The following is a 21,252-nucleotide window of genomic DNA, read 5'->3' on the forward strand; positions in this document are numbered from 1 at the left end:
ACATGGAGTGCTACAAAAATGAAAACAAAGTACAAGGTCGTCAACAAGTTCCAATCTCTGAATGTGTATATTTATAAGCTTTTAACTATTTACAGTAAAATATAAGTAAGCTTTGAATATCACACAACAAATTATAAATTAAAATTTGTAAAACAAAAAGAAAAAAGCAGCATCCAGGTAAAGGTTTTAGCTTGTCTTTAGCGAAGATTGGCATGAAGAAAAACCAAGTGCCTCAGCTTTGAGGGGTCGATCCTGTTTCTCCTCTCTGTTAATATTTGCCCTGTTTTGGAGAGATTCTCTGAGGGGACAGATGTTGCGACAACACACAGCCAACACAAAATCCCTTGCAATCATTTTACCCAGTTCCTCGTCAATTGTGTTCTGTTTTGCTGGTTTTATAGCTTTTTGCACAAAGTGGCTCATAGAGCTCTGGGTTGTACATCGAGGCAGTTGTGACATTGCAGCAGCAGCAACAGTTAATGCAGACACACTAGCACCTTCATTAATAGCTAGTTCCCTTGCTTGTCTTTTCTCTTCAAATTGTACCGATGGGTGGACATTTCTGATGTGCCTGTGCAGGTTATTTGTGGAGCCTGATCTATGGTATATTTTAACCTTGCACAGTCTACATGCTGCCTTTGAACTATCAATTAAATTGAAATGAGTCCAGATTTTCAATTTTCTCACCTTTCCACTTTCCACCGCGTTGTTTTTTTTTTCACTAACTAGCTCTCTCGTCTCCTCGTCTGTCTTGTTCGCGTGCTGCTGTGTGTGTCTCTTCTCTAACCCCTCCCCCTTCGCTAAACTGCAGCGCGCGCGCGCGTGTGTGTGTGTGTGTGCGTGTGTGCGTGCGCGCGTGCGCGCGCGTGTGTGTGTGCGTGTAACCCTCCCCAACCGGCTCCCAATGAGGAGCCGGCTTCCAATTACGTGGGAGCCGACTCCCATCGTTCACTTCAAAGAACCGTCTGGGAGCCGGCTCGTTCGCGAACGACACATCACGACTGTCAATCCAGCAAAACGCTCTGTTCTGCTGGCTTTTTGGCTTTGACATGGTAGAATATCAGACTGTGTACCGTCCGCCCTTAGCTGTTTAGCTGTCACGTCATGACCAAAGGAGTAGATAAAAGATTTGATATGTAATTAATCTATCTGTAACCATGTAACACGTGGCCCTGCAGCTAAAGCAGAGGTGGGATAAATCCTGGGTCTTACTGTGTAATTTTCAAAGATTCAGTACAAAAAACACTGATGAACCGAACCTTCCACAATGGTTGGATCACTGTCATCTTATGTGACCATCTGCCTTGCAAGGGAAGTTGAACTCTTATCGAGATGAAAATTCGCATTTCTTCTCATGCGTTTAAAAAAGTATGTGCAAATGTGTGACCAAATATTAGGTTTCCAATCTCCACAAGCAACTCATGGAATCACTCCTCTAGGGTATTTTTTTCGACAAAAAAAAAACTGAACCAACTACTGAAACCATCATGAGGAGATATTTAAACCCATTTCAATCCAAAATGTGATTTGTGTGCTTATTTTAAGAAGGTGGCCATTTGTAAAATAATTCAATGTGGACGGGGTATGTAATTAAAATAAATCTTGACGGATACTGTGGATTGTATTCGTTTTGTCCACAAGGTGGTAATAGAGGACAGCTTAAAATCAAATACATTCGTTTGAATGAAATACATGAGCATTACTCATTACTGAAAACTATACACTGCATATTTAGAGGAACTTGAAAAAACGAATCAAGCAGTCAGAGAAAGTCGGCACGAATATATTCTAATCAACCATTGCGCTATTAATTTTCAAACCAAATTAAATTTTACACACCCAATTCGCTACAGTATGTGTCGCCTGCCCAAAATTATCCCATCGAAGCGGAGTATAATTTTTAATTATACTCAGCTTCGATTGGATAAGCTCACGCGCAATAAAGAAAATACAAGGAGTGATATTCTTCCTTAAAAACATTTTAAACACGCTCATGCAGTCCTGCTGCGTCTCTTGTCCTAAGAGCAAACTGTCTGTCCTTCTGATGACAGCTGCTGTTTCCCCAGCGGCCTGTTTTTCGTCTCAAGGTTGTGGTTCCCCGGTGGGAGAGAAGAGCCAGATGCTCACTTCATATTGGCACACAATTGGCTCCGTTTTTATGACCTGTCACAATTGCAATGCAATGTTACATAACTATTAACAAAAATTACCGCCTGTATAGGGTATTTTCCACAAAAATCTCACAAGACTGTCCATCGATTTTATATTATGTCCGAAATTGTCATTAGGGCCAGATGACGTTTGTGATGTTTGGCAGAATAACTCTGACAACCGATTAATCGGCTGGTTAATGGTACATACATGCACACACACACACATTTTAAAATCTGTATTAGAAGTCTGTATACTGAAAACTTCACCTTATTCTGAATGGCCCTCATAATTATCAATGGAAGAAGTGGTTAAAAATCTTCCATCCTATTTGGTCCTCCATCTTTACTTCACCTTCGAGGATCTCACCAATTCCTTTTTGGGAGGCATTCTTTGCTGACAAGATGACGGCCTCACCATTGCAGGTGAAATATCGCAAGGGAGCGAAATCCAGATAGCGTCAACAAGTGACCGCATGGACCCGAAAACAGAAAGAGGCAAATGGAGGAAGAAACAAACAATTTTTAAAAACACACATTTAGTCAGTGTATGAAATAGAAACGAAAAAAAAAACATTTATTTTCATATTGAGTGAAAATCAAGAAGAAATGTACAAGCTGTTTTTTTCTTTTTCTTTTTAACAGCTTGAAGTGCATCTGGACATGAAGGAGGTCCTTGTGTTATCGGTCACATTTATGACATGCATGTATGTTGATGAACACCTAACGCACACATCACAAGACTCTGCTTTCCGTGAGTACCGTTGGGATCCAATCACACGAAGAGCGTATATGCCACACAGTATATCTTGATTAACAAAACACTAATGGGAGTGCTCAGCAGCCAAAGGAATCAACCTAGAAATGATTTATTAAATCAAAGAGAAATGGCGTTCGACTGCAAACTGCTCATGTCGTCTTGCAGCCTCTCCAACAAATCAAAAGGCAACTCTGCCAACTCCATCATAGCTCCCGATTTGCAAGGCGGGCTCTGTTCCCTTCCAAATCTACCTGCGAGCCCTCCGTCTTCTTTTTGCTCTTCTTCTTGGTGTTCACTTCATTCCCCTGCTTGTGCTTGCCATCGCTCTCCTTGGCAGCTTTCCCGGGGAACACTTGCCCTTCCACAGTGACATCCAAGCAGCGCTCCTGGGTCAGCAGGAAATCTTTGACTTCCCACGCTAAGCTTCCATCTCGCAACATGAAGATCACCCGGTTGGAGCCCACTACAAATCTGCACGGGGTAAAGGAGAATAAGGTGTGGTGTCATATTTTCAAAAAGCAAAAAAATAAAAGTTGAAGCCTTCCAGTAAAGAAGGGAAAGAAAACGGAAACCTTATGAATACCACTGTGGTCCAAATTGGAGGGAGGAAGACAAACATGCTGGTTTTGATACCTTTGAATGTCATAGTTTGCATTGAAGAGGCTGCCCTGCCACAGGCCCGTGATCTCCTCCGTCTCCTTCTCAGTGGGTTCCCCTGACACTGTAGCAAAGACCATCAGGGTGCGACCCTTCTTCGACATCTTCAGCAAGTCTTCGGGCTTGGACTGGTCAATCTTGGAGAAGTCGATGGGAGGAGGAGGTCGTCGGTGCTCTGGAAGATCACCTTCCTCAATGTCGTCATCTTTCTAGGTACACGAGAGAAGTGTCGCACACAAAAACAACTGGAAAGCGTTGTCATACTGCAGTTCACTCATTTGTACACGTGTATGACGGTTGGCAGTGACTCTGTCAGTGCTAACATTAAATTTACATTCAACTAATACCTGCGCGCGCGCGCGCACACACACACACACACACACACACACACACACACAATCACACACACACACGCCATGAGGAGAAAAAGCCTGAAACTGAGGCATACGACACACTTTTGCAGCCTGTTAACTATCGTAGCTCACACGTACCGTTTTAAAGTGTTTCCCTGGACCCTCCTAGATTCCTATTCTTTGCCCGTGCCCTCGGTGAATTGTACACAAAGCAAACTCTGAATGAGAACAATGACGATAAAATATAGAGCGCAACAGCTCTGATCACAAGCTGCAATTGCAGACTGCTGTGCGCTAACAACTTCCGGTGACGTAATCACAAGCCACCGTAAATTCAAGCTTCATTTTATTTTTTAAATATTTTTTGGGCGAAAATGAGACTGATAAGATGATTAGGGTGCAGCGTACATGAACACAAAAAATATGTTACTAACATGTACAAAGACACACAAATGGTTGTTTTTTTTTCTCCTCGACATCTACTTGGGACCCGTCTTAGATCTATCGGTAGATCAGGATCGACGTAATGGGCACCCCTGACCTACAGTTGAGATTTCAAGATTTTATACTTTTTCCAGACTTTTCTGTTAAAAAAACACTTTCAGTAAATAGATACTGTATGCATGTCAAAACAGAGCCTTTGAGAAAAACTATTTCCTCAGGCTTGGAATGCTTGAGGGATTGAAAATGAAGACTCATTACATTCCTACAACTTTCTAAAGGAATGTAAATGTGATTCAGTACTCCAGATAATTGGCTTTCTCGTTTGACATTCTTAAATCACAACCACAGCAATGGTGATGAAATCCATTTTTATTTCTACATACAGTATATATTCTCAATATTTATATGTGCCAGATGATGTCAATTCTCAGGCTGGCATTGCTGTACAGAGAAACATCGCACACTAGCGCAAATAAATTAAAAAAAACATGGATATGGATATGTTATTAGATGTTCACGTTGTTTGTCCAAAAACAAAAAACAAAAGAAAGAAGGAAAATAAAAAAAGAAACAAGAAAGGGGGAAAACAGAAACAAATAAACAAACCAAAAAAGCAAGATAGAAAGAAAGACGGCAAGAAAGAAAGAAGTCGCAACTGTCTGGGAAACATTATTTTCTCCATACAATCGTTTCAAATGTCCACACTTCTACAGACCTGTAAATGTTTCAAGTAAAATTCTAAACTTTTGTGTACTTGCCGAGGAAACCTTGAATGCAAGTGGCTGTACAAAAAGCTAAAACCCCACAAGTATTAGTGTCGTCAGACGTTTGGCGGATGTTCACCTATACATGTCATGTCGCAAGCGAATTTTGAGCATTTCCAAAATTCCCCCGGTGACAAATATATATACAGTTGGCAAAACAGTATATATACTGTATATACTAAAATTTACTAAATATATACTAAAACTGCAAACGAACGCGTGAACGCAACATTTGCTGCCTTTAAAAAAACTGGCAATTGTTCACCGCTCAGTGGGACAGGAGGTTAAAAGACAAAGCCACTTAAAATAAACTTAGGAAACACGACCCCACCAATACTTAAATGACAACGCAATCCTGTGACAGATATCAAGCAGCAGCAAAGTCACACACAAATCTGAGTTCGACGTAATCGTGTCGAAATTCTGAAGAACTTGATATTTGGATACTTAGACACATGTAAGCTAGCTAACGGCCAGGTTAACCTGGTCGACTGAATGAAAAGCAGCTTACTGTACCTCCCACTGCTCAAGAAGACGAGCCATATCTGCATCATTATAGTCTCTTATGTCTTTCTTTTTCTTGGGCTTATCTTTGTTGCCAGTGGCTAAGGAACATAGCAAACAAGTACAAAAGAGGAGCGCTAAACATTTCCACCGTAAGTCAGACGCCATGTTTACAGATGCTCCCACCTGATTGGCTGGCTCTTTTGCCGGTCACAAGACGATGGGGCGCGTCTCAACAGTGAAAATAAAAAAATAACAGGAAACCAAACATTGGTTGAGAGATTTTCAAAATAAAAACAACCTTGATGTCGTTATACAAATACAGTACTGTACTCCCCATGCAGTACGTATTGCATATTTATCCAGACATTCAGATTCAGATTCAGAAAACTTTATTTATCCGCGGGGGACAATTGCACACACTTAAATCAAATGAGATTATCTTTATACAGTTTTAAATTATTTAGCAATATTTTTAAGTATGGTTTATAAAGTGCCTGTTACGAACAGGTTTGTGCCACACACAGAGTAAAACATCTTAAAAATGTGTTACGTTCCTGGTTGAGCTGCATGTATCATATAAGATAATGGTTTATTTTCCGTTTTTTTAAGTCTCGGGAAGCATTTTTGAAAATGTGTTAATTTTTCAAACATTTTTAAAAGCCAACTTTGTCCTCAATTCGGGCGTGCCTATATAGCCAAAGTGCATACTAGTCCGTTCTAACTTACATAATAGCAATTCATAATAGCAAGAAATAAATAACAAACGTTTTGTTTTGTTTTGTTTTTGGCTGATTGAGTCATAATGACTATTTGATCCCTGGAGATTGTTATGTTGGATTCAGGACAGTCTGTACAGTACCAGAATTTGCATGTGTCTTTTAGTTAGTGTTGAATGTGATGGATGTTGGAATGAGCCTTTTATTCGGATTGCATTATGCCTATTGGGATTGAGGAGCGCACTTCTGGCCTCTCCTCCATTTTCTCGAGTCCTGTTCTTTCCATACCTGTCTGCATAATTTGCGGGCACCACCAGCCTGATGGTCGGTATGCGTAATGTAACATAATAACAAACAATCGACATAAGGTTTATAAACTGCCGCTAATTGTAACTGTGCTACTGCCCAACACTGATTGACAGCACAAACACATTATCTCTAATGTTCCTTTGCTGCAATTATTATTTCAGATATATTATAGCTGTGAAGTTTTTAGTTAAGAAGAGGAAGAAGAAGAAATCAGCAGGCTTTTATCCTGTGGTGGAGTCCCATATCTCTTCCTTGGCCATTTGGTGGCCTTCTGACATAAATGATGAACTCCCCCCACATTATTCCATAACATTTATGTTACCAAGTAATGTGACATAAATACACAAATAAATATCCCTCAATATCCCCAAAAAATATGTGAAAATGTCATATTGACCGATGAAAACAAGGCTGAACATTTTGGCCACAACTCCAAAAGGTAGACACAATGGAGGGAATTACACTGTTCCAAATAGTAAACAGTGTTAAAAGTTGCTCTAGAAAACAAACAAAAAAAAGTAATAAAAAGTATTCTAAAACAACAGAAATCTATTTAGTGTTAATCAGAGATACTTTGGGTGGCCCGGTGGTCGACTGGTTAGCATGTACACCTCACAGTGCAGGGGTCCAGGGTGTGAATATAGGCTCCGGCCTTTCTGTGTGGAGTTTACTTTTAAAAAGTTGCCAGATTGTTCCACTGACAATACCAAAGTTACCTGTATGTTTTGCAGTCGTAAACTGAGCTATCATCATAGCTCGTCGAGTCTGAAATACCACTTAATGGCCAAGCACACAGCTGACGTGAGTACTCCGCCCCCTCGTCTAAGACAGACAGCTATGGATCATTTCAAAGCGAAGAAAATGAATAACACAACGAAGAACAAATTTGCTGAAGCCAGAGCTAAATCTATGGCTACTGCATGCAAGGCTGTCAACATTGTCCACAGCTCGACTCAAGCTGAAATCATTCACATTGCATCTACACGGCTCCACTACGGATTGCCAGCGAGAGCCTCCATTACAAGCTGTGTACAGAGATTGTACGTAGCGGAGAAGGCTAAGGTACACCAAGCGGGAGAAGACACTGTTTCGGGAGAGAAATAAGAGACTAGGTTGACGAGCCTCTGGTGAATAAAGATGAGATATCCTTTATTTGTCCCACACTGGTGAAATTTACAGCCTCCAGCAGCAAGAATGTAGGTAGAAAGAAGAAAGAAGAAAAAAACAACAAACACCGTTCAATTAAGTGCAATATAAACACAAAATGGATAAAGAGCAGGCATTCTGTTCAGTTCGATGTATGTCACTGATGCGATTGTTACTTGTTTGGAATTATTTTATGTGGAAGGTTACCGTGTTCCGTGTCCATAAAAATAATGGGGGTGGAGCTTCTCTATGTTCATCTGACAGCGACGGTGCGCTGAGGCACGTCGAGAGTTCAGCGGTGCAGTCGTAGCGACCATACTGAAAATAAAACGTCTCCCGTGTTGTCATCTAACCAAGTGTAGTCATCCGAAATGATGTCTACACAAAACCGTAGAGAGACTTGCGCGCAAGAAGGACCAACAGAATCAACATAGCCTGACTGCTGTGTTCAAAGTAAACTTGAGAAAAACGAAGTATGCAACCTTGCCTTAAATCCACTATAGGCTGAGTACTAATTTACCTTAGATGTGCACTTTATAATGTTATATTGTTCTGTTTTGAGTCCATAAAAAGAGCTGTTAAAGCAGCTGTTGTGTGACAAAAAAATTTTCACTGTAGTTGATGGACAGTAATATTGTGTGAGAGATTATGTGTGAAACTGTGCTCCAAGTGAAAAATGTTCATGTAAAATTGAAAATCGAAATTGTTATTTCAGTAAATAGTTGAATTGCACATAGAAAACAGATTTATGATTCCATGTTGATGAGAGCATTAAATTGGGGAAAAATAGGACAAAAAATATAAAAGGAAATTCAGAAACAATAAAAAATGCGTGAGTAATTACGATTAATTTTTTGTTGATTTGAGTTCATTATGACAGTTGTGATTTTAATTAGATTAAATATTTTAATCGTTTGACAGCTTTAATATATATATATATATATATATATATATATATATATATATATATATATATATATATTCACTAATGAAGAGTTCGGTGGATGTGCGTATTAAATAATATGTGAGATTGTGAACATGTTAAAACAAAAAATAATGCAGTAATTCAACCAAGTCAAATATTTGGAAACCCTAACAAGCGGACACATAGAAATCTCTGGATCCACCAGTCTTTAACTGGGCATGTCTGACTCATTGCAGGTGTTTTGGTAAAGCGGTAGTTACAACCACATAATGTTAAATAGTGCCGTTGTGCAACCAAGATGCTATCAATAATGCTTGAGCAGTACACTACTGTATGGAGTAGAGTAAAGCAATAGCTCCAATTTCTACAAAAGTTATTCATTCATCTTCCGTACCGCTTGATCCTCACTAGGGTCGCGGGGGGTGCTGGAGCCCATCGCAGCCGTCTCCGGGCAGTAGGCGGGGGACACGCTGAACCGGTTGCCAGCCAATCGCAGGGCACACATAGACGAACAACCATCCACGCTCACACTCACACCTAGGGACAATTTAGAGTGTTCAATCAGCCTGCCATGCATACTGTATTTTTGGAATGTGGGAGGAAACCGGAGCACCCGGAGAAAACCCACGCAGGCCCGTGGAGAACATGCAAACTCCACGGAGGGAGGCCGGAGCTGGAATCGAACCTCTGCACTGTGAAGCCGACGTGCTAACCACTGGACTACCGGGCCGCCCCTCTACAAAAGCTAATCATATTTTAATAGCCAGCTCACACTTCATAAGGACAATGATCCTACACATAGATTTTTTAAAAATGAAATAAATCAACTTGGGAGGCTTCATACAAGAAAACAACTTTTACATACCTTCACTCACATTCAAATACACTGTCCAACATCAATGGATAACATCAAAAGGACTCTACAAAATCAGCTTTTAGATTAATGAATTTGTTAAATGTACATAAAGGTGGACCATAATAACCGAAAACGTTTGGAACCAAATAGCTGCGCGCGTACATTTTCATTTGTGCTAAATCATACAAGTATGAGAGTTGTAATTGAAATGTCATCAAGATTTCTACACACGAGAACGTTGTGTGCTCTTATTTTTGAAATTTCCGGTATGTGTTGGCTCGCTTGGTTGTTGGTACACTTGACTCGGGGATGTCTCATGGCAGAACTACGAGGAGTTTCATAGCATATGCAAAGCCGTCGCAAAATTTCACCGACCGTGGTCCTCCGATCACCCGCTTAAAGTCCTTTTATCTGGGGCTATCGAGTTACCCAAAATGGAGGGTGGTTCGTCGTACGCGAATGGCTTCTTGTATCAGTATGTTGCTACAAGTTGGCTCACTTCAGCGGCCGCTCAGCGCGACCACACCCTCCCCGCTTCCTCATAGTACTGCAGCGGGAGCGCGCAACGCCACTTTGAATCTCTGGGAATAACGGCCACTTCTTCCAAATTAATTTTTAATTTTTGGGGACACCGCTGCTTGTTCTCAAAAGTGGATTACATGTGGGACGATCACCGAGCGGTATGGATATAAAAAGCGAGTGGTCACAGAGTCTATGCTGGGTTTCACACGCTCTGGTCCCGGGTTAGAACGCCGCGGAAGAGGTGGACATACGGACGATGCATATGGAGTCGAAGCGACCGCTAGCGTGTCACCCGGGCTTGTGTTTGAAGAAGACGAGGTTGAAACTGGATCGTGGGGTCGGCGTGGATGGACTTTAATCGAGAGGATTGCCTTTTTTTTTCTTCCTCCCCCAGTGGGTTCGTGAAACGATGGCGCTTGAGGGAAAGCCACCTCTTCTTGCTGACCAGAAGTGCTGCCCGGGTGGCGCCCCATCTGTAACCAGCATGTGTACGCCAGACCGGTCAAACTTACCGGGAACCAGTCGGGCAAGATGCTGTTCTCGATCCGCCCTTATTCGAGTGGACATAAGATCATATCCTATGGAGTTCAACAAAAGAGACTTTAGTTAGTTATCTCAAAAGTGTGTTTCTTTTCAATTGTCTCAGATAAATCGATGTAATCTTTCATCTTACTAAACGGCTCAGAAGTGTTTTCCCAATTTAATTGAAAGCGGGTTTGTTTGTTTTCCCCGTAAATTGCATATTGGACCATTTTTAGTCTGCACTTTGCCTTTCAGAAGACATTTAGTTGGCACTGCAATTTGTGATTTCATTTTAAATTCTACCTGTGAATTGTTCTGTTAGCCTGAGACTATTGTGTTACTTGCATCTTTAATTCAGGGCATTTATATTCATAGATCAGCATAAGCAATAATACACCCGTATTACTAAATAACTAGGGGACAATCATCATTTCAATAATGCAGTAAATTTATTTTTGCTTTTCACCAGTGTTTACAATAACAGTATAACTTCAGTGAATCGGCATATCATGTATGGTTGATTTGCGATATTGTGAAAGAATCAAGGAAGACTTTTGGCCAGTTGTTTTTTTCTTTGTGATTTTACACTGCAGTGAGCATTGGCTTGATGAGGAAACTTCTTAAACAGACCAATGCAGTTTGCAGTGGCAGCAACAGCAGAAAATTATAAATAACCCTGTCAAAAAGAGCAGTTTGACCACCCCCACCCCAACTCCCCTCCTTATTATGGCTAGTGGTGGCTCGGGCAAATCGGCTAGTGAGGGATCCGCCAGCACACCTAGTGGCAGTCTTCAGCAGAGAAAGCGCCTTTCGTCCATCTGTGACACATGTAAGGCCAAGATGCAGCTGGTGGCCGACCTCCTCCTGCTCTCCAGTGAGACCAGACCAGTTATGACTTCTGAGGGGGTGGCAGTGGCCGACACCTTTGACCAGTGTCGTGACACGGTCATCGCACGGACCAAAGAGCTCTCTATTCTAACCCACGACATACAAAGTCAACTCAACATGGGCCGATTCACAGAGGTGGGGGACCGCCTGTTGGAGATGGCTGATCTAGTGGTTTCTTTGACTGAGTGCTCTGCCCATGCTGCATATCTGGCAGCAGTGGAGACCACCGGCTCACAGCCTTGCTTGCCCGGTCTTGTGGACCGTTACAAAGTGACCCGTTGTCGGCACGAGGTCGACCAAAGCTGCAGCGTCCTCCGAGTCACACCCCTGCTGGATCTTACTCCGCAGCTCCTCCTCGAGCTCTCCCAGAACATCTCCACCAACCTCAAGACTCTAACGGACATCTCGTCGCTGGCCAGCGAAAGGTCCAGGGACCGCTTTGGAAAGGAACAGTTCAAACTGAGCATCAAGAGCATGAGCACAAGCGGCACTGCCTTCCTGGCTTGTGTAAAAGAGGTCAAAACTCAGCCCAGCGAACTAACCAGGAATCGTTGCGTCCTCTTCAGTGCCGCGCTGGTCCAAGCAGTCAATGCGCTGGTCGGCTTTGCCACAGAGTCGCAGTTCCTGGGGAGGGCAGCGAGTATTTCCGCTGAAGGGAAAGGTGTGCAGACTGCAGTTTTAGGAGGCGCTATGAGTGTGGTTTCAGCCTGTGTCCTCCTCACCCAGGGACTCAGGGATGTTGCCCAGCACCCTGAGAGCAGCTCTAAAATGGCCGACTACCGTGAACGGCTACGGAACTCCGCCTGCGCTGTGTCAGATGGCTGCACCCTGCTCACACAGGCGCTCCGAGAGCGTTCGTCTCCAAGGACTCTACCGCCAGTCAACTCTCAATCCGTGACTTAGTTCAGGGAGAGTGGGGATGATTTCTGGTCCAACTCTGTCCCATTTGAACACACCAAAGAGACATTTATTATCCCTGCTTAATGGGGTTAGAAAAGGTCCCGGAAAACGTGCATGGAAGTCTGGCGTCTGTTCATGAAGAGTGCTGAAACATGGACAAATGCTTCTCATCAGGGATTTGTGTCATCCTGGATGTGACTCTAACCAAACCAAGTATACAGTCCACTTTGACACAATCAACCCAAAGTGGACTCAGGTCCTCTCCAAGATCCTCACAAACTGACACCACCCCCCTAACCTGAAAAATTTACCTCAGTTTTCAGCTCTGGTGAAAATGCCAGCCTTGATGTAGGATGGATGTAGCTTTGCTATGTGAACCTCTGATTGACTGACCTACTCTAGCTTGGTAGAGGTGACAAGTGTCTTGATTTTGCTTTTTTTTTTCCATGTGTGTGAATCCCGACTCCATAAAAGCTGCTGTGAGTGCCATAGGTTTTTACACATTTTTAGACTTCACATAGTACTTTAATGTGTTTGACCATGCATGTAATGGGGTATTTATTTTGACAATTAAAATGTTTCTGATAAGATACTGTTTGGCTCATTTGCTGCATGTAATTAATTGATTGAATTAAGCCACTTTTTTCATGTCAACCAAAATACAAGAGGAGGCAATTACCCAAAATACATTCAAGGGTCTATTTTGTTTCAATGATGATTTATTCAAAGACCTTTAAAAACAAGGCTTGTTTTAAAAGATTGACCTCTCATCTTTCAGCTAGCAACAATGCTATTTGGCTTACACTTCAATATTCTTATAAAATGTGTATAGTCGTCCGTAGAATGAAGACAGCAGAGCTGTATTTTTAATTGGGTGGAACTGACTTATTAGACAATGCACGATCTCTGAAAATTTGAACATTGTGAAAATCGTATGTGGAGACATGTGTTTCCGCTTCGTATTCCTTGTGTCAAGCCACTCTTGAACAACAAATCACGCCAGAAGCGTCTCACCCGGCCGAAAGACAAATAGAACTGGACTGCTGCTAAGTGATCATGTTTTCTGATGAAAGCCAATTGTTGCCTTTCCTTTGGCAACCAGGGTCCCAGATTCTGGAGGAAGCGAGTGGAGTCACAGAATGCACACTGCTTGAGGTCCAGTGTCGAATTTCCAGAGTCAGTCATGGTTTGGTGCACAATGTCATTTGCGGGTGTTGGTCCTTTGTGTTTCCTGAAGTCCAAGGTCAACGCAGCCATCTACCAGTTTAGAGCGCTTCCTGCTTCCTGCTGCTGACCAGTTTTATGAAGATATTTCATTTGACGACATGACTTGGCGCCTGTGCACAGTGCCCAAGCTATCTCGATCTGGTGTAAGGACCATGGTATTCCTGTTCCTGACTGGCCAGCAAACTCGCCTGACCTTAAGCACAGAGAAAATTGATAGGGTATTCATAAGAGGAAGATGCGATACGCCAGACCCAGCAATACAGAGGGGCTGATGGCCACTATCAGAGCAACCTGAGCTCTCACAACACCTGAGCAGTGCCGCACGCTGATCGACTCCATGCTATGTCACATTGCTACAGTAATTGAGGCAAAAGGAGCCCCAACTAAGCATTCAGTGCTGTACATGTACATGCTTTTCATGTTTATACTTTTTGGTTGGGCAACATCTCTAACATCTTTCTTTGTATCGTCTTAAGTAGTATTCTAGTTTTTGGAGATAGTTAATTTGGGTTTTTTATTAGTTTTCTGAACATAAAAAATAGAACTTAGACGCAGTTTAATTGACTTCTTGAGGTGGGTTATCACCCATGTTCACGTGAGCTAAGATTCAATAGTTCTTTATTGACCCATCCATCCATCCATCCATTTTCTGAACCGCTTAATCCTCACTAGGGTCGCGGGGGGTGCTGGAGCCTATCCCAGCCGTCTTCGGGCAGTAGGCGGGGGACACCCTGAATCAGTTGCCAGCCAATCGCAGGGCACACAGAGACGAACAACCATCCACGCTCACATTCACACCTAGGGACAATTTAGAGCGTCCAATCAGCCTACCATGCAAGATTTTGGAATGTGGGAGGAAACCGGAGCACCCGGAGACAGGCCCGGGGAGAACATGCAAACTCCACACAGGGAGGCCGGAGCTGGAATCGAACCCGGTACCTCTGCACTGTGAAGCCAACGTGCTAACCACTGGGCTACTGGGCCGCCCTTCTTTATTGACCCAATGGAGCAATTGGTGGTGCAGCCAGCAAGACAGAGACAGACACACAAGCCACAAACACAATCAACAATAACATACAAGAGCTGAAATGCATGACAATAATAGCTTGAATGAATTTAAAAACATGAACAAGAAAGCAAACTAAAATGATAAAGTGACGACAGTAAGTGCGGAATGAAAATAGTCAATATGTGTGCAGCTAAATTTAGTGGAGGCCCTGGTGTGAAGAAAGACAACCATGCAAGAATGGTCGAAAGGTGATTTTATTTGCTTGACACTTGTTGGAGAAATCGAAAGTCACTTGCACATTTGCAAAACGAAATTACCGTGTTAGTTGTACATCCTGTGTGTATCACATGAGAACAAAATACTGTACCCTGCTCAAGTTACCTTCACGGTGGGCCTCGCAAATCAACATTGCTCAAATGTGGGCAGAATTTAACCTGTAAGCGAGAATTCTTGAGAATTGTTTCTATGAAAACAATATCAGAAAGATGCCTGTCAAGCCAAGACAGTTTTGTATTGTTCATCAGTTGGATTTTACAGGAGAGGAATTGCACTCAAGGATCACAGAAAGCTCTTGGAAAAGTCATTGAACATACTTTCTATTTTGATCATTTTACATTCACTTCAAGATTTTACAAAAGTACACAAATATCTGTTCCAAGCGTCATAGAAAATAGTAGAAGTACGAAACAGCAAAATAACAAAAAAAAAAAAATTAAAAGAAATTGTGCCATTAAGTACCTGTAGTTAACTTGCATGGATATTGGCTCTTCCAGCGCCTCATCCTCTGTTCCCCATTGTCTGAGACATTCTCTGAGTACGTCATCCATTGGAGCATTCTCCTTGATGTATTCATGGAGCTTGGATGTTTCATCCTGGACAGTGGCTCTCACACTCACTAGTCCCCGGCCTCCTTCCTTTCGGCTTGCGTACAGTCTCAGGGTGCTGGATTTGGGATGGAACCCTCCATGCATGGTTAGGAGCTTTCGGGTCTTAACGTCCGTGGTCTGAATCTCTTCCTTTGGCCACCTTATTATTCCTGCAGGGTATCTGATCACTGGCAGGGCATAGGTGTTTATTGCTGCACTGTGAAGCCGACGTGCTAACCACTGGACTACCGGGCCGCCTTATATATATATATATATATATATATATATATATATATATATATATATATATATATATATATATATATACACGCACACACACAGATTCATCCATCCATCTTCTGGTCAACTTATTTTTACAAGCGTCACGAGGAGTGCTGGAGCCTATCCCAGCTGTCTTCGGGCAGTCGGTGAGGGACACCCTGAACTGGTTGCCAGCCAATTGCATGGCACTTAGAGACAAACAACAACCATTCGCACTCACACTCACACCTAGGGACAATTTTTAGTGTTCAATCAGCCTGCGTTGCATGTTTTTGGAATGTGGGAGGAAACTGGAGTACTTGGAGAAAACCCACGCAGGCACGGGGAGGACATGCAAATTCCACACCGGAAGGCAGGAGCCGGGATCTAACCCACGACCTCTGCACTATGAGGTCGACCACCAGGCCGCCCTCACACATAGATTATGTAATTAAAATGTTTAGATTAGGTCAATATTTTTTTTTCCAGGTCCGTTGCATACTATACTTTCAAAGAGACTATTCAGCACATACAGGAGTAGGACTTGATACCTCTGTGTCAGCAAACACAAGCTGAAGCACTGTAGGGAAGGAGCTCCTCGCCTTTAACTCTGTCTGGAAGACCTAAAAATGCACCCGTAAGTTGGCATTTTGCACTGCAGTAAAATTGCCATTTCATATTAAGACCGTTCCGTTCCGAGTTCTCATTTCATTTCATGATAGTATTTGAGATGACAAAAGAAAAAGAACACATGATTATTGAGTGCGATGTTGGCTGAGCCCTTGGCATTCACACATCCCCACAATGTCAGAGTCATGACATACTGATACATTTGTCAAGTACGGAGCCTGACTGAGATGAGGTTCTCATGAGTTGTTCATCCGTAGCTTACCATAATTACAAAAATAATGTACAGTGACAACATTTAACCACATTAACAGACAACAAACGAAAATTTTCTAAAATATTTAAAAATAAAAAGTTAATAAAATTAGTAAAAGAAAAATTCTTAAAGAAAATTTGAGGTATCACGAGTTATAGTCCTATTACTATTTTTTTATTTTCATTTTTGGGGGGATGCCTCACAGATTGCCAGCCACTAGTTTTCCCTGGGAGCTCTTCAGTAAATGTTTAATAGAACTGTACAATCTGTGTGTAAAACTTCCATTTAACTATCTATGGGTGTACAATTATGACAAAAGCAGTGCGAGAGCTATTTGTGACATGATCCCAAGCTGTTGTTTGACTTTGGGCCGCGCATTCTTCAGCCTTCCTGCCAGCACTGAGTGAAGTCAAAACCGTGGGCCCTCAACAGGAAACCTATAGCTTGTGCTATCAGGAGTGGCTTCCTTCTCATGACAAAAGACTGGAGTCATAATTTCAGGCAAGGCTTCGCCCATTTCCTGCTGCAGGAGGGAAACACTTGCCTATCCGTTTCCCCCTGATGGGCTCCTATCCGTGTGCCTTCTATATCTTAAGAGAAGGATGCTGATTCACATACACACAAAATCAGTTTACATGTCGCCCAGTATTTATGAAAAATGGCCAAAGGACATTTCAGTTTTATAACGTCTTAACATTGATGTCCTATCCGTTTCCCCCTGATGGGCTCCTATCCGTGTGCCTTCTATATCTTAAGAGAAGGATGCTGATTCCCATACACACAAAATCAGTTTACATGTTGCCCAGTATTTATGAAAAATGGCCAAAGGACATTTCAGTTTTATAACGTCTTAACATTGATGTCCTATCCGTTTCCCCCTGATGGGCTCCTATCCGTGTGCCTTCTATATCTTAAGAGAAGGATGCTGATTCACATACACACAAAATCAGTTTACATGTCGCCCAGTATTTATGAAAAATGGCCAAAGGACATTTCAGTTTTATAACGTCTTAACATTGATGTCCTCTCTGTTTACTTTGAAACGCATTGTTTTGCGGTAACCCGATAAGAGCAACTGATCTTATTTAAATAATGTACAAGTGGATCTTTAGGTGATTGAGCAGCAGAGCGGCCATTCTACGGTTGCAACTAAATTCACAACAAAGCATGTTACTAAGAGACCACATGGTTCCAAGCTCTCGACCATTGTAATCCCAAATGGAGCATTGTTGTCAATGTAGGGACAGCATTTTTGACAGATTTCTTAAGAAGTAGGCCTTCATTACTTAACTTTTTTCAGGCCATCTTCTTCAAAAATTCAGAATTTATTTTGTCTGTCAGAGCAAGAGCCTAAAGCCACTTCTGGCTTATTTCCAGCGATAATTTTGACTGGAAGAGGCACTTATCATCAAGAGCAGCCAATTTACACTTGTCAGTATTGTGTGCAACAGATGCCTGCAACAGCCGCATCGTCAAACACAAAGCTGCACAAAGTAAGGATGGTTCTTCTCACTCTCACATTGTTAAAATGGTGAACTATTCTGTTAGTAAAAAAAAACTTTAAATAATATATTTGGACTGTAACGTGATCACATGCAAAGAGCTGTGATGAGAGATGAATGCGATATCCCTGCACAGCTGGTGGGACCAATTTGGGAAGTTCATCTTCTGTTATTTCAGGTGATGTGACTGCATTGATATTACTTAGTGTTGAATTGTTAATTTTTCCTAAAAATAAAAATTAATAAATTAATAAATCTAAAAAAGACAATTTCCTGCAACAGAATTGTATGTCTTTTGGAATGTGGGAGGAAACCAGAGTACCCGGAGAAAACCCACGCCGGCCCGGGGAGAACATGCAAACTTCACACAGGAAGGTTGGGATCAAACCCACAAAATCTGCACTGCACTGTGAGGTCAACGCGCCAACCATTGGCCCACTGGGCCGCGACAGAAAACATCTTTATCAAAATAGTAAGAGCTAGAACATGCAAACTTCACACAGGAAGGTTGGGATCAAACCCACAAAATCTGCACTGCACTGTGAGGTCAACGCGCCAACCATTGGCCCACTGGGCCGCGACAGAAAACATCTTTATCAAAATAGTAAGAGCTAAAACATGACAAAATTCAACAGAATCAAAATTGCTATCAATTTTAATACAGTAGTTTGAGGGCATGAATGAACTTTTGTTAAAACGTGCATATGATCATAGACTGCAGTTGACACTGTCAGGTCAAGGTTTCCTGCCTTCAATACTTTTGTCAGTGTTATTGTTTCATTCTTACTTGGTAACCCTTACTAGGCGTGGTCCATTTCCTTGACACAAAATAACAAGATCAGACACAGAAATGGAACCCTTGTACTATCATTAAGGTTGCATTCTAAACTGAAATGTATGCACGGCAAATAAGACAAACAAGTTAAGAATCACCGATCATTTATGAGACAACGTTTGATGAAATGGATGAAAATTGAGCATTCATACAAAAACACACTATGTCTTAAATAGAGTTTTCTTTTAACTGCTCAATGAGAATTGTATTCCAAATTAAAAATTAAAATTGACTCCAACAGGTGTTGGGTCACATTTATCTTCACTTTCAGGCATTCTTTCATGGAATAGTGACTTTACACTATCACTTTACATTTGCATTTTGATTTTCACCACATATTGATGGCCATCCTCCATCCAGTTCCCACACAAGGCACATATTTTTCATCACTCATTCAAACTCTAATCTCATCCAACTTCAGCTAGTGGCGGCCCAAAGGGGGAAGTTGTGGTACAGGCTTCCAGCCTACTAAGCCCAAAGTTGACGTATGACAGTGAAACCACTTCAAAATGACACGGAGGAGTAATGAACATGATGACAAGTGAGAGGGAAACCTTCACAAAACAGACATTATAACAGATTCAATAGAAGAAATACACGTCTCAAGAGGATAAATATGGAGCACGAAAGGATGATTGAATACATGGAAAATCTACTCGAAGATTTGAAGCAATGTTCCAGAATGAACAATGTAATTGTATCTGTTTTGGCGATTAAACCGCGGTCTTACTAGCAAGCAGTGAGAGACAATGAGACACACACACACACACACACACACTAAGGGTGTGGAAAATAATCGATATTAATCGATACATCGATGCGCACGTGCGCGATCCGAGTGCATCGGCTCATTCACTGGGTACGACGCGATTGACGGGTGAAATCGCGATTCATCATGATGCATTGATGGGTATCGGTAAAATCCGATTCAAGCGCCGTTTTATTCATGTTAAATCCTAAACAGCAGGGATCTCTCCGAAGAAGGGATGGAAATACTTGAAGTAGAAACGACACATATCACCATTGTGTCAGTTTACAAACCACCATTAACACCATTCATGTGGCCCACAACCGTCAGCCAAAGAAACAAGGCCCTAGTTGCTATTGGTGATTTCAATAGCCATAACACCATCTGGGGCTACGCCCAAAATGATAAGAATGGAGAGGTCGTTGAAGAATGGGCATTAAATAACAACCTGACAATCTTACATAATGCTAAAGATAAACCATCCTTCATGAGTGCAAGATGGAAAAGAGGCTATAATCCTGATCTGGCATTTGTGTCCTCTAACATCTACACAAATTTTGAAAAATTTGTCAACGACCCAATCCCCAGATCACAACATAGACCAATCACTTTGAACGTGAGGCCAGTCATCAGGCCTCTCGACTCCAAATCAACACCCAGATTTAACTTTAGAAAGGCAAAATGGGAAGATCTCACCCTTGAACTAGATTCCAGGATCTCCACCATTGCAGCACGAGCAGAGAACTATGAACACTTCCAAAAGCTTGTCTGGGAGGTTTCCAGGAGACACATCCCAAGAGGATGCAGAAAGACCTTCATTCCTTGCCTAACAGATCAAAGCAAGGAACTTTATGAGGATTATGTTCAAGCATATAATGCAGATCCATTTGATGAAAATACCATCCAACTAGGTGAATTGTTAACAGCCTCTGTTGCAAATGGTAAATGTGAACGCTGGCAAGAACTTATATGCAACACAGATATGACTCATAATAGCAAGAAGGCATGGAGCACAATAAAGAAATTGAATACAGAAAAGAACATCCGAACAAGAACAGCTGCCGTTACACCGGACGAAGTGGCAAACCAACTACTACTCAATGGAAAACCACCCAATAAAGAGCGAGGATACCTCAAAAAAATGAAATCAGAAATGGACTGCATCATGCAAGAAAGTGATGAACTCTTCAATCCGTTCACCATGGAAGAACTCTTGGAAGCCATGAAATACCTCAAACCTGGCAAAGCAGCAGGACTTGATGTTATTACAACAGAGATAACTCGGCACTTCGGTACAAAGACCAGATCATGGACACTTGCTCTCTTCAACAACTGTGCAGCAAGTCTAAAGATCCCGAAGATATGGCGAAGAGCAAGAGTCGTGGCCCTGCTAAAACCTGGTAAAGACCCAGAGAATAAAAAAAGCTATCGTCCTATTTCGCTCCTATGCACCCTCTACAAATTATATGAACGAATGATAATGGCCCGAATGCACCCTACAG

General features: G+C 42.0%; 3 protein-coding genes across 3 annotated transcripts in view; 1 reads left to right on the forward strand and 2 right to left on the reverse strand.

Annotated features, from left to right (window-relative positions):
* mex3b (mex-3 RNA binding family member B) overlaps window positions 1-21,252 on the reverse strand; it is a 286,203-nt gene that overhangs the window by 39,911 nt on the left and 225,040 nt on the right. The window lies entirely within an intron of this gene.
* Window positions 2,718-5,839, reverse strand: mesd (mesoderm development LRP chaperone). The gene is made up of 3 exons (XM_052064032.1): window positions 5,645-5,839; window positions 3,544-3,776; window positions 2,718-3,381 (listed from the first exon to the last, which is right to left on the reverse strand). Exons 1-3 carry the CDS (start codon window positions 5,798-5,800, stop codon window positions 3,114-3,116), a joined length of 657 nt encoding a protein of 218 aa, XP_051919992.1. The 5' UTR covers window positions 5,801-5,839; the 3' UTR covers window positions 2,718-3,113.
* tlnrd1 (talin rod domain containing 1) lies at window positions 9,861-13,007 on the forward strand. The gene has a single exon (XM_052063996.1). The coding sequence runs from the start codon at window positions 11,358-11,360 to the stop codon at window positions 12,420-12,422; it is 1,065 nt and encodes a 354-aa protein (XP_051919956.1). The 5' UTR covers window positions 9,861-11,357; the 3' UTR covers window positions 12,423-13,007.

The sequence above is a fragment of the Hippocampus zosterae genome, chromosome 4 (genome assembly GCF_025434085.1).
Source record: "Hippocampus zosterae strain Florida chromosome 4, ASM2543408v3, whole genome shotgun sequence".
Lineage (NCBI taxonomy): Eukaryota > Metazoa > Chordata > Actinopteri > Syngnathiformes > Syngnathidae > Hippocampus > Hippocampus zosterae.